The sequence below is a fragment of the Magallana gigas genome, chromosome 4, assembly GCF_963853765.1.
Source record: "Magallana gigas chromosome 4, xbMagGiga1.1, whole genome shotgun sequence".
NCBI classification, from domain to species: Eukaryota; Metazoa; Mollusca; class Bivalvia; order Ostreida; family Ostreidae; genus Magallana; species Magallana gigas.
This window is the reverse complement of record NC_088856.1, coordinates 41,655,948-41,666,908: the sequence shown is the minus strand read 5'-3', so window position 1 is coordinate 41,666,908 and position 10,961 is coordinate 41,655,948. Positions and strand designations below refer to the sequence as shown.

Genomic DNA, 10,961 nt, shown 5'->3' with positions numbered 1-10,961 from the left:
CGTACACCGATATGGGACAAATGAAGTCCGCCCCGTTGAATTTGTTCCCGAAAACATGAAATTTGTTATAATTACAAATTGAATGAAAATATGTTATAACCGATTTAAAAAAAACCCGAAATTACGAATTCAAACTTTGAAATAACGAATTCAAGAATTCGTTATTTTAAATTTAATTTGTTAAAACAGATTTAAAAATTTGAAATAACGAATTCAGCGAATTTGTTATAACAGAGTAAATTCGATATAACGAATTCCTAAAATTTGTTATAACAAATTTAATTCGTTATAACGGATTCAACAATTCGTTATAACGATTTAAATTCGTTTTAACAAATTCAAGAACTCGTTATATCAAATTCAAAAATATATTTTGATAGGTCCTAAATGGGCTTCCGTAGTTTTTGGTTCATGGGCCTTTCTTGTATATTTTTCGATGCATATTTTGATGTTTCACAAGTCTAACTCATTATTACTTAGTTTGAATTCTCTTTAAGATGAATAATATCCTCTTGCACTGCTCTTATTTGATGTTAACTGTTTCTGTTTAATTTCAAATTGAAAATTTATTCTACACTTTAAGACCCCTGCGAATGTGTTCGGAAAGTTGTCTTTATCTTTGCTAAGTATGTAATAAATCCAGAGGTGCTCGAATGAAAGTTCCCGAGACTTCACCGCGATTTGTTCAGTTCCTGTGAAATTTCGAGCGGAAGTATTAGTGTACGGATAATATTCTCAAAAACGTAAGTACTAGTCGATTTTCATATCATATCTACTTTGAATTATGTTAAAACATCAACATCTTTTAAGATGTATGTCTTATTTCACCATCTAGCGGTTTTTCAAAGTAAACGATGATATTTAGAACAGAGTTAACGTTCGTGATCAACCACGTGTAGAGTAGTTGATACTATAAACATTGGGTTGCTTAATAAAATCATAGCCATGTTTGATGCTTGTGGTGTGCAATACCATGTTTTTTTTCTTTTATTGATTATATATAAAACAATTTACAAAATTGTGGTCATAGATAGCTTATACGTAGATATGAATTTCAATTGAAATCATAATTCAAGAATATATATATATATATATATATATATATATATATATATATATATATATATATATATATATATATATATATATACTCCAAAAATAAATATTATAAATCCACACACGTAGTATTATATGAAAAAAATCACAACACCGAAATATTTCTAAACTATTTCGGTGTTGTGATTTTTTTCATATATATATATATATATATATATATATATATATATATATATATATATATATATATATATATATATATATATATATATATATAAATGAAGACATTATTATGCACACAGTGATAAATATAATAACACATAATGTATCGTACGAAAACATAATAATTCCTGCGATTATTGGAATGTTACATTCATTGGTTTACGTAATAAAATAAGTTAAACCCCTGGCTTACCCGGTGGACATAACACACACGTATTCATACAGTCCATCACTACGTCCCCGGGTAAAGCGCTAATACACATAGACAGTCCCTATGTGTATCGGGTGTATTACTGTTTTGAAAAGAATTACCAATATCACAGTTTAGCTATCAAAAGTTGAAAAAGCTCATTTTCTTTTGTACTTTTTAGCATTTTCAGAACTGCACAGTGTCTCGTAAAATACTCTTTGAATGAATTTTTTATCAATATAATTGATACGGGCGAATTTTCAAGTCTACAATACATTTTACATTTGTATATTCTATATGCAATAAATGACAAAAAATAATTATATAATTTTGTGACCTGTTTCTTCCAGGTAGAACCCCGCAACAATATGTTTCCAATTAATATCAAAATTAAAGCACTTGCTTGCCGCTTTCCAAATTTTTTTCTACATCAACACAATCAAAAATAAGGTGCTTCGAATTTTCAATTTCGTTACATTGTTTGCATTTAGCAGTGATATTTTTATTCCATTTGCTCACTAGGAGATTATTACATAACAGATTGTTCAGTAGTTTGTAATTAAACTCCGCCAAGGCTTTGTCTTTAATATTTTTAATTTTTTGTGTGTATATTGATTTCCATACATTTTTGCTTTCCAACTTAAATTCTTTTTCTAATATAGATGTGTACCTTTGTGTCTGAGCACCTTTAGACTTTCTATCATAAAGTTCGTTTACCTGAATCTCTAAGTTTCTTTTCCTGATCATATCAATTTCATTGTAAGGCAAAGATTCTATATATTCAATTTCTTTTTCTATATTTAATACTTTCTATTTAAATCTGTTTGATTGTTTAACGGAGAAAATTATAGAGAATTTTTTTCCCTCCTCCTTCAAAATTTCCCATTTTTGTATAAATGTTTCATGCGTATTGGAGATATTTTTTATGATTTCAGAATTTGCTCTGTGTATTCTTTATTTTCTAGAAGAGACGTATTAAGCTTCCAATAACCACCCCCCTTTTTATTATCAAAAATATTTAGATCAAATTGAATCGATTTGTGATCGGACATTCTATTGCCATTAGAATGGGTACCGGGAACTTTTTGTAGTGCTAAATTATTAGTTTTTAAAGATAAGTTTTCACTCATGAATACAAAATCAATCCTACTTCTTGGTGTTTTATTTGCATCGCACCAACTTAATCCATCAGAGTGTTCATTTTTTTCTTCCCATAGATCTAGACATTTCATTTGTTTAATAATTTCTTTCAAAAGTTTTGAAATCTTATCAGAAGTACTATTCAGCTTACAGTTGAAGTCACCACACAAGATAGTATTTGATATATTATTCGAGTTATTATTTATAAATGTTTTCATTCTTTAAAAAAATTGAATTCGGTGTAATTCATTATTAGGGGCATAGATATTTACCAAGGCTAATTCAGTTTCGCCTATTTTTACATTAATTAAGATTTTGCGTCCATCATTAGAACTGTGCCTATTAATGATATATCTATCTAAATCTTTCTTTTTTTTATAATTTATTTCTTTTTCAAAGAAACAGACATGCAAAAGAGACATTCAATCATATACACACACACATACACACTTATGAATAAACACTGAAATTTATTATTTTGTGGTTACTTTCTTACATGGGAAAAAATTAAGTATAGAAAAAAAATATTCATGATACAGTGTAATAAAAATAAATCAGATATCAGCAGCCAAGATATCTTTCCAACTATCCCATAAGTTTTCAAAATATTGTAGTTTACCAGTTTGTATTGCAGCATATCTTTTAATATTGTATTTTAGTTTTAAATGATAAAGGAAACCAATCAGACTTGGTGTCTTATTTAACATAAGACAACAAAAAATATATTGTTTCATATACAGAATTATAAAATTAATTACTTTGTTATGAAATGACAATGGAAGTTGGCCAAGTATAATATTAGACATATTAAATCCAATTCTTTCAGAGGTCTTTCTATAAATGTATAAACTAAGTTCACTCCACAGAGTATGTATTTTCTCACAGGAAATAAAAACATGTATTATTGTTTCCACATTGTTTTTACAAAACCCACATGTGTCAGTATTTTTAATATTGATTTTTTAAGGTAGTATCCAACTGGAAGAATTATGTGTAAAATTCTAAATTGAAGCCATTGTACAGAAGAATCTTTGGTAGTTTTAAAACAAATCTTAAAAGTATCATATACAGTAAGATCTTCAACATTATAATCAACCAGATCTGTTTTCCATCTGGTTACAGCAATTTGAACAACCACATTTTCGTTCAAAACATTGTAAATAATTTTTGTACACTTTTCATGGAGTATGATTGTTTGGAAAAAAAAATAGTATACATGGATAAGGATTTCTTTGAACAGAAGTCCTGTCAATGTTAGACATTTTAAAAAACCTAAAAATTGCTGATTTAACACTGTTGTATTGCATTATACATGTATTCTTGAGATTGTATTTACATTTAAATTCTTCATAACTTAAAAAATTACAATTTTCATCATAAAAATCTTGTATGACCTATAGACAGTTCTTGTACGACCTTTAGACAGTTCTTGTACCAGGTTTTTATGAAAACATATTTATTTGCTATGAGTATTTTTGAATTGTACCACACCGGAGAATTTAAAAGATTATCTTTTGCCTTTGGGTGATCAATATAGGTAATAATAAAACTTAACCATGAATTTAACACATCTTTCCAAAAATCATTTTTTACCTTGTGTAAACATTCAATTACAAAACTATCACCAAAATCAAACAAATTCTGTAAAAACTCATTTCCATAAATGGTAAATAAAAAATCCATCCATGGTTTGTGTGATTTTGTAAGCCTTTTTATCCATGAACATTTGAGAGATATTATAAAATTGTTAATGTCAACCATTTTCAACCCTCCTGATGAATAGTCCTGTGTAATGACTGACCTCTTAACTTTATCAATCTTAGATTTGCACAGAAATTCAAACAAAATTTTATTAAGGTGTGAAATTGTTTCTTTCTTTGGATTTGGTAGTGAAATGAATAAATGATTTAGTTTCGGTATGAGCAAACTTTTAATAACAGTAATTCTACCAATGGGAGTAAGAATTCGTCGTTTCCATTGCTCTACCATAGCTATAATTTTTGGAATTTGTAAATTATAACTCATATCGACAATATCATGAGGATTTACTGAGAACTGAATTCCTAAAAGGTTGAATGTTGTTGACCCCCAATCCAGTTTCCATCTTGTGTGATGATAAACCTGATCTGAATTTTTTTTTGATCCAATCCAAATAATCTTTGTCTTAGATGTATTTATTTTAAGACCAGAAAAACTAGAAAAAAATTATATGGTTTCAAGAGCTGCAAAAAGTGATTTTGGTGAACCATCAAGGACTAGTGAAGTGTCATCTGCATATTGCGATATCTTATGTTCAATATCATTAATAAAAATACCTTTAATATCTTTGTTTTGTTTAATCATTATTGCTAAAATATCTGCACACATGATAAATAAATATGGAGCAACAGGGTATCCTTGCCTGCATCCCCTTTGTACAACAAACTGTTGTGATAAATGGCCGCACTGTAAAATAGCAGCATGGAAGTTTGTATTTAAAACCTTAATCCACTGAATAATATTTTCTCCAAAGCCAAAATATTTAAGGACTTGGTATATGAATGACCACGACATAGAATCAAAAGCCTTTTCAAAATCTATAAGTATTAAAAGACCAGGTATGTGTTTGAACTCAGTGTAAGATAATAGGTCATATATAAATCTGGTATTTTCTCCAATGTATCTTCACTTCATAAATCCAGACTGTGTATCAGATATTAAATAATCTAATACTTTCTTAATTCTAAAACTAACACACCCTGAAATAATCTTGTACAAAACATTTAAAAGAGTAATTGGTCGCCAGTTTTTTAAAAACTGTCTAGGCTTATCACCTTTAGGTAGACATGAGATAATTCCAAGTCTCTGTGAGATGGGGAGTTCCTTCTTCAAAAATATACAGTTAATGGCTCGTACAACAAAATTTTTAATATCTTTCCAAAAGAATTTAAAAATTTCAGCAGTGTACCCATCACTCCCAGGAGATTTGTTGTTCTTCATATGTTTTATGACATTTAATACCTCTTTTTCTAAAAAAAAAAACATCTTCTAGACCATTTGACAACTCATTTTCTAACTTAGGTGAACTGTAATTAAAAATAATATTAATCTAAATCAATCCTTACTAAATTTGTGTCCTCACTTGCATATAAATTTTCATAGTACTTCTTTACATAATCTAGTATTTTTTCTTGCTCATATACCCTTCCAATACCCTCAACTTCAATTTTTTTTATTGTTTTGTTTATATAATTTCTTAAATAAAACTGATACACCTTTACTATAAGTAGCGTCTGAAAAACAATGAATAGATTTTCCTCGCCAGTTACAATTGTAATTAAACTCGTTCTTTTGAATAAAATGAGTCTCTTGGATGAGAGCTATATCTATCTTTGAATCATATAACCAATTATAGAACTTCAATCTTTTTTCTTTAGTATTAAGGCCTCTTGCATTAACATATATAAAATTAATCAATGCCATGTTACTCATGAAACAATGGATAATAAGCAAAAGTCCAAAGTAGTTTACCGTATAATCTGAGTCCTTAAGTCACAATACTGGTCAGAGTTCCTGTAAGAGTCCGTAAGGATCGAGTCCAGCGTTAACCTTCGGCGGTGCGCGCGTGCGAATCGCGGACCTGGCTTGTATGAGCAGTTATTTTGGTTCCTGAGCCGCCAGAGTTTTGAGTCTTGCGAATGTCCTGTATCATCTCTGAGATCTGTTGAGTTTTAGATTTATCCTTCGACGCGGTCCTGGTCTTTGGTCCGCTAGCAGAGTGAGAACGACCCGGAGAGCGACGTAGGTGCCCAGCGATTTCAGACATGATAATGCCAAGCTTGTTTGTTCCCGGCCAAGCGGATGCACGAGTGTGGATGGTGGCCTCTTTGTCCAGCCCAGATGCCCAAAAATCGTCATACGTGGTCTCAACAAAGACGGACTTTTTGTGTTTTTTTAATAAATCAGAAAATTCGGGGATTTGATCAGCTTTTGCCTCCAGAATTTCTGTCATAATGGCTATGTTTTTAAAAAAATAATGGGTGAATGTTTTGCAGAAAAACTTAGTGTATCGAGCCATTTTCAAGAAACATTCTGCATAAAATAGTAAAGTTTGTTTCACTATTGATGTTATTACTAGGTCAGATGTTATTACTAGGTCAGGCGCGGATCGAAACTTAATTCTTAGGGGGGATCTCTACTACGCATGTTAAGTGTCGCAACAGCAGAAAAAAACGATTTTTTGTATTGTCACATTTATTTCTAGAACACTTTTTATCCCCCAATGAATGAAGATAAAATTTAAAATCAATAAACCTCTAGAATATATATTTGACTACAAGTATCTAGATTCTCTAAAATAGACTATAAACACGAGGCACGATTTTTATTGCGAAACTGAAAGGGTCAAATAAAACCACGAGGTCTAAAATTTAAATGACAATAACATTCGCAGGGGTGTTTAAAATGAGGGAAGAAAGCTCTAAGAACTAGTGCGCGGAAAAATAAACTAGCCAAACCAAAATATTTTCAATTAGTAAAATCGGTAACTTTCGAACTAAATTTTGCGTCCATAAATTGTCATATTTAAAAAAAAGTTTCAAGTTAGTAGAATTTATATCAACCATTTGAAAATGATTGTATATTAGAAACACCTTTGCAAGAACATGGCAATGTAGGCCATTTGCATTTAAAACAGAATTTTGAGTAAAATTCTGGAGGGAGAGAATTCATCTTGTTAAATGTTGAAATAGTGTGAATTTTATCATTGCCAAGGGGTTATCGTAACAACTCTCAGTACATATCAAACAAAAAATTCGGTTTCGAAAATTAGGAGACATATTGTTCATTGAAGTTATTTTTGGATTTTGTGGTGGTAATAGCGAAAACGACAAATAGTAAACTAAACAAAGCAAAATAAATTTATTTATAAAAAAAATCTAAATAGTAAAATATGAAGCTACTCACATTGACAAACACTTACTTTCTACTGAGAGAGAAAATATAACTTTAAAAATTGAAAATCAAAATAACACTGACTATGAAACAATAGTGAATTCACTTTAAACACATTTAGTTGTGAGTATCTTTTTTAAAAAATGCTTTAAAAACCATCTACATAAAATAAAACAGTATGCAACAGTTAGAATAAACCAACAAATCAAACTCATCAATACTGTGTTATATTTAATTTCACCAAAATGAAATGGAAATGTTATCTGTAATTGAATAGTCACATGTAACTGTTATCACTAGCTCATCTTATATAACGTTTAATCGTCATATAGAGTTGAAAGTTTGGCTTCAAATAATTGCATTAGCCATACAAAAATAGTCACCACTCAATAGCACACAAACAAACCCCGTAAACAAAATGCCTTGTCTCCAGTCCCGGACTCGAAGGTGTCTCACTAAAAGACTATCCACACACGGGCCTCCTGACCATAAATGTTCATAAAACACGAGCTCCCGTATGCTCCACTTGCGTCACACCCTATTCCATTAATTCCTCTCGGTCCCAGTCCTGACTCACATACACGTATGCTACGCTCAGCCTTCAGCTACTTTCACCACTGACACGCCTATTTCAACGATATAAACATCCATGCACTGAAACAATAATTACCTATTTTAATAACTATCATAATAGCATATCCACAACAAAAATACATGTAACAAAAGTCCACACCTGCTTAAATATATCATGAAACTCACAAAATATATACACAAACCTTTTGGCAGGAGAAAAGCAAATGCCTAAACAAATTCACAGTATTTCTGGCTACCAGTCTACAAGAATACATGTAACTTTTGGAATTCGCCAAAAATTCCACACCAGATGACAAATTCAGCCACGTGACCACACACTTGACAAGCAGAAGCCTTAACTGACCGAACATGTTGTACTTAAAATAGCCGTGCCAACACTCTCGGTTTAAAATATAGAACAAAACCTAGTCCAGAAAAACAACTATTTACACAAACAAATACAACAATGAAATAAACTGAATTCAACTTAATCAAGCTGAGTATTAAAACAGATACTTTTTTTTCATTTTTTGCGCTTTATTATTGCATTGGCAAAAAAAGTAGAATTAAAAAGCATAGTTTATGTACATGTTCAAACATTTTACTCGGGCTATAGAGAGATTGATTCGTGTAAAGAGTAGATGTTTTGAAAAAATTGATACATTTTTACTAAACGGCCATATTGGTCCCGCCCTCCAATCTGCACCCCCCCCCCCCCCGACCATTGGGTTATAAGTTTCACGTTTTTGATAAATGGCTTTATTTATAACATAACAATGCATTTAGCTCTCCCTTACACGTGTGGGATTGAAGAAAAGTTTGGAAATTTGTATTCTTGCAGATTTAACTGCACATATTCCACCTCAAATGTGGTAAAGGCATGAAACTATCAATTTAGAATTCTCTTTAACCAAATAGACGATTACACCAATATTGGTAAAATTACATTTGTAGTTCTAGGAAAAGTGGAAAAGTAAAACCCCATACGCATATGTGTACATCGCTTTGATTTTTATACATATATATTATTATACTCAATATTAAAATATTTTATACTTTCCAGATAATGACGCCGTTATTTTGAATAAAATTGCATGTGTTTACGAACTTTTTGAACAACCTTCGTATGTGCAAGCATTACATGAATTTACTGAAAAAAAACATTGTTTATAAATTGTTTTCCTGAATACCGTATTTACATGCTCAAATCGTACCGATACATTTACTCTCGCTCTCTCTCTCTCTCTCTCTCTCTCTCTCTCTCTCTCTCTCTCTCTCTCTCTCTGAACTTTGCATACTACAATCTGGTAGGACAAAATTCATTAAAAATTTTCACCCGCGAAGATGTTGCAGCATAGTTTGTACATTGTACTACATATAATCTGTACAGGGTTTAGGGTTCAACCCTAAAATAGGTCGATACTAGATACGTGTGTAATGAAGAATAATGACCCCCGTAGAATAATGACCGGGGGTCATTTTTCTACGTGGAAAAATGACCCCCCGGTCATTATTCTACGCAGAAAAATGACCCCCGGTTATTATTCTACGTAGAAAAATGACCCCTCTGCCTGAAGAATAAGTGTCATTTTCATAAAAATGAGCACATTCCACATGAAGAAAAGTGACCTCTGTAGAATAATGACCCTCTTGTAGATTAAAGTTTTTCAGTACATTTTTTTATTATTTGTGAAATAGTCTTTACACTATTGTAATTTTTACTGATGAAGTTTACAGAAAGTAACAGAAATTATAATTCATATTCAAATAAACTTAAAGTGAAAGAAGGGGTATATCTTAGAAAATAAAAATCCTTCCGTTATAACAATGTGGTAGAGTGTTATTTTTAATTTGTTTTTATTTAAATGATTAAATATCAAATGCAACCAATAATTTCTATACTTCGCGTTTTGAATATCCGCGATGACTTTCCGTAAATAATAAAAGCATACAATAGTTTTGGTTTTTATTTTACTTATTCATATAAGTCCTGAGGCTAGTTATTGAAATCCTTGATTTTCATTGGTTGAGGGAGATTCCCGCCAAGTTCTTGGTACTGGTCAGTCAGAACGAGAAATATTTTCAGCCAGTTGTGAGGTCAATCTTGGTTCCTGGGTTATTTGACTATATATATATATATATTTACATTAATTAATTACGAAAGATTCCAGGACATTGACTGTAAGTTGACTTCTTTTTCATACTAATTCTTTATTTTCCATTCAGTTAATTAATCTGTTTCTTACTTTTAATGTAATTTAAATGCAATATACTGAGTTTCACTTAGTAGTGATCAAATTAAACTTTGTTTGAATCAAAGTACATGTATATGAAGTTTGTATATCGGTTTTATATGTTTATTAATAGGGCTATTGGCCATTCAGTATTTTCACCCATTAATCGGGCCATACACCTAATTGGAACCCTGATCCATAATCAGGTATACATGTATAGATATATGTATTATATTTATTATGAATAAGAGCTGTATAACTCATATGATTATTATTTATAATTGTGTACGTGAACTTATCAACGATCAGGTTCTTATATAAATTTGTACGTTATATCACTTTGATATAAGGGGAATAACTCTTATGATTCTTTTGCATATTTTACTCAGTATATATTGTCAACTTTTAAAGAAATTAATTCATGTATAATTCTATAAAAATGTCATTGTATTAATATAATATGTTTATTGTTATAATGAATGCTTATACGCTATTGTTGACCTTTTACAGGGTTCATAATGAAATTAAAATAAATCCATCGAACCTGAGACGTGGAGTTTTCATTTATACATATATAAAGAAAACGCTACTACAGAAATGGCGCCCACGTTGGG

General features: G+C 30.5%; 1 protein-coding gene across 2 annotated transcripts in view; it reads right to left on the bottom strand.

Moving 5' to 3' along the window:
• Nucleotides 1-7,669: 7,669 nt before the first annotated feature.
• Nucleotides 7,670-10,961, bottom strand: part of LOC117686629 (uncharacterized) — a 45,525-nt gene continuing 42,233 nt past the window's right edge. The window contains exon 6 of one of the 2 annotated variants that reach the window (XM_066080743.1): nt 7,670-8,194. In XM_066080743.1, coding sequence (XP_065936815.1) covers nt 8,135-8,194 — 60 coding nt within the window. In that variant the 3' untranslated portion in view covers nt 7,670-8,134. The remainder of the gene's footprint in view (nt 8,195-10,961) is intronic. The other variant, XM_066080745.1, reaches the window with a different exon arrangement.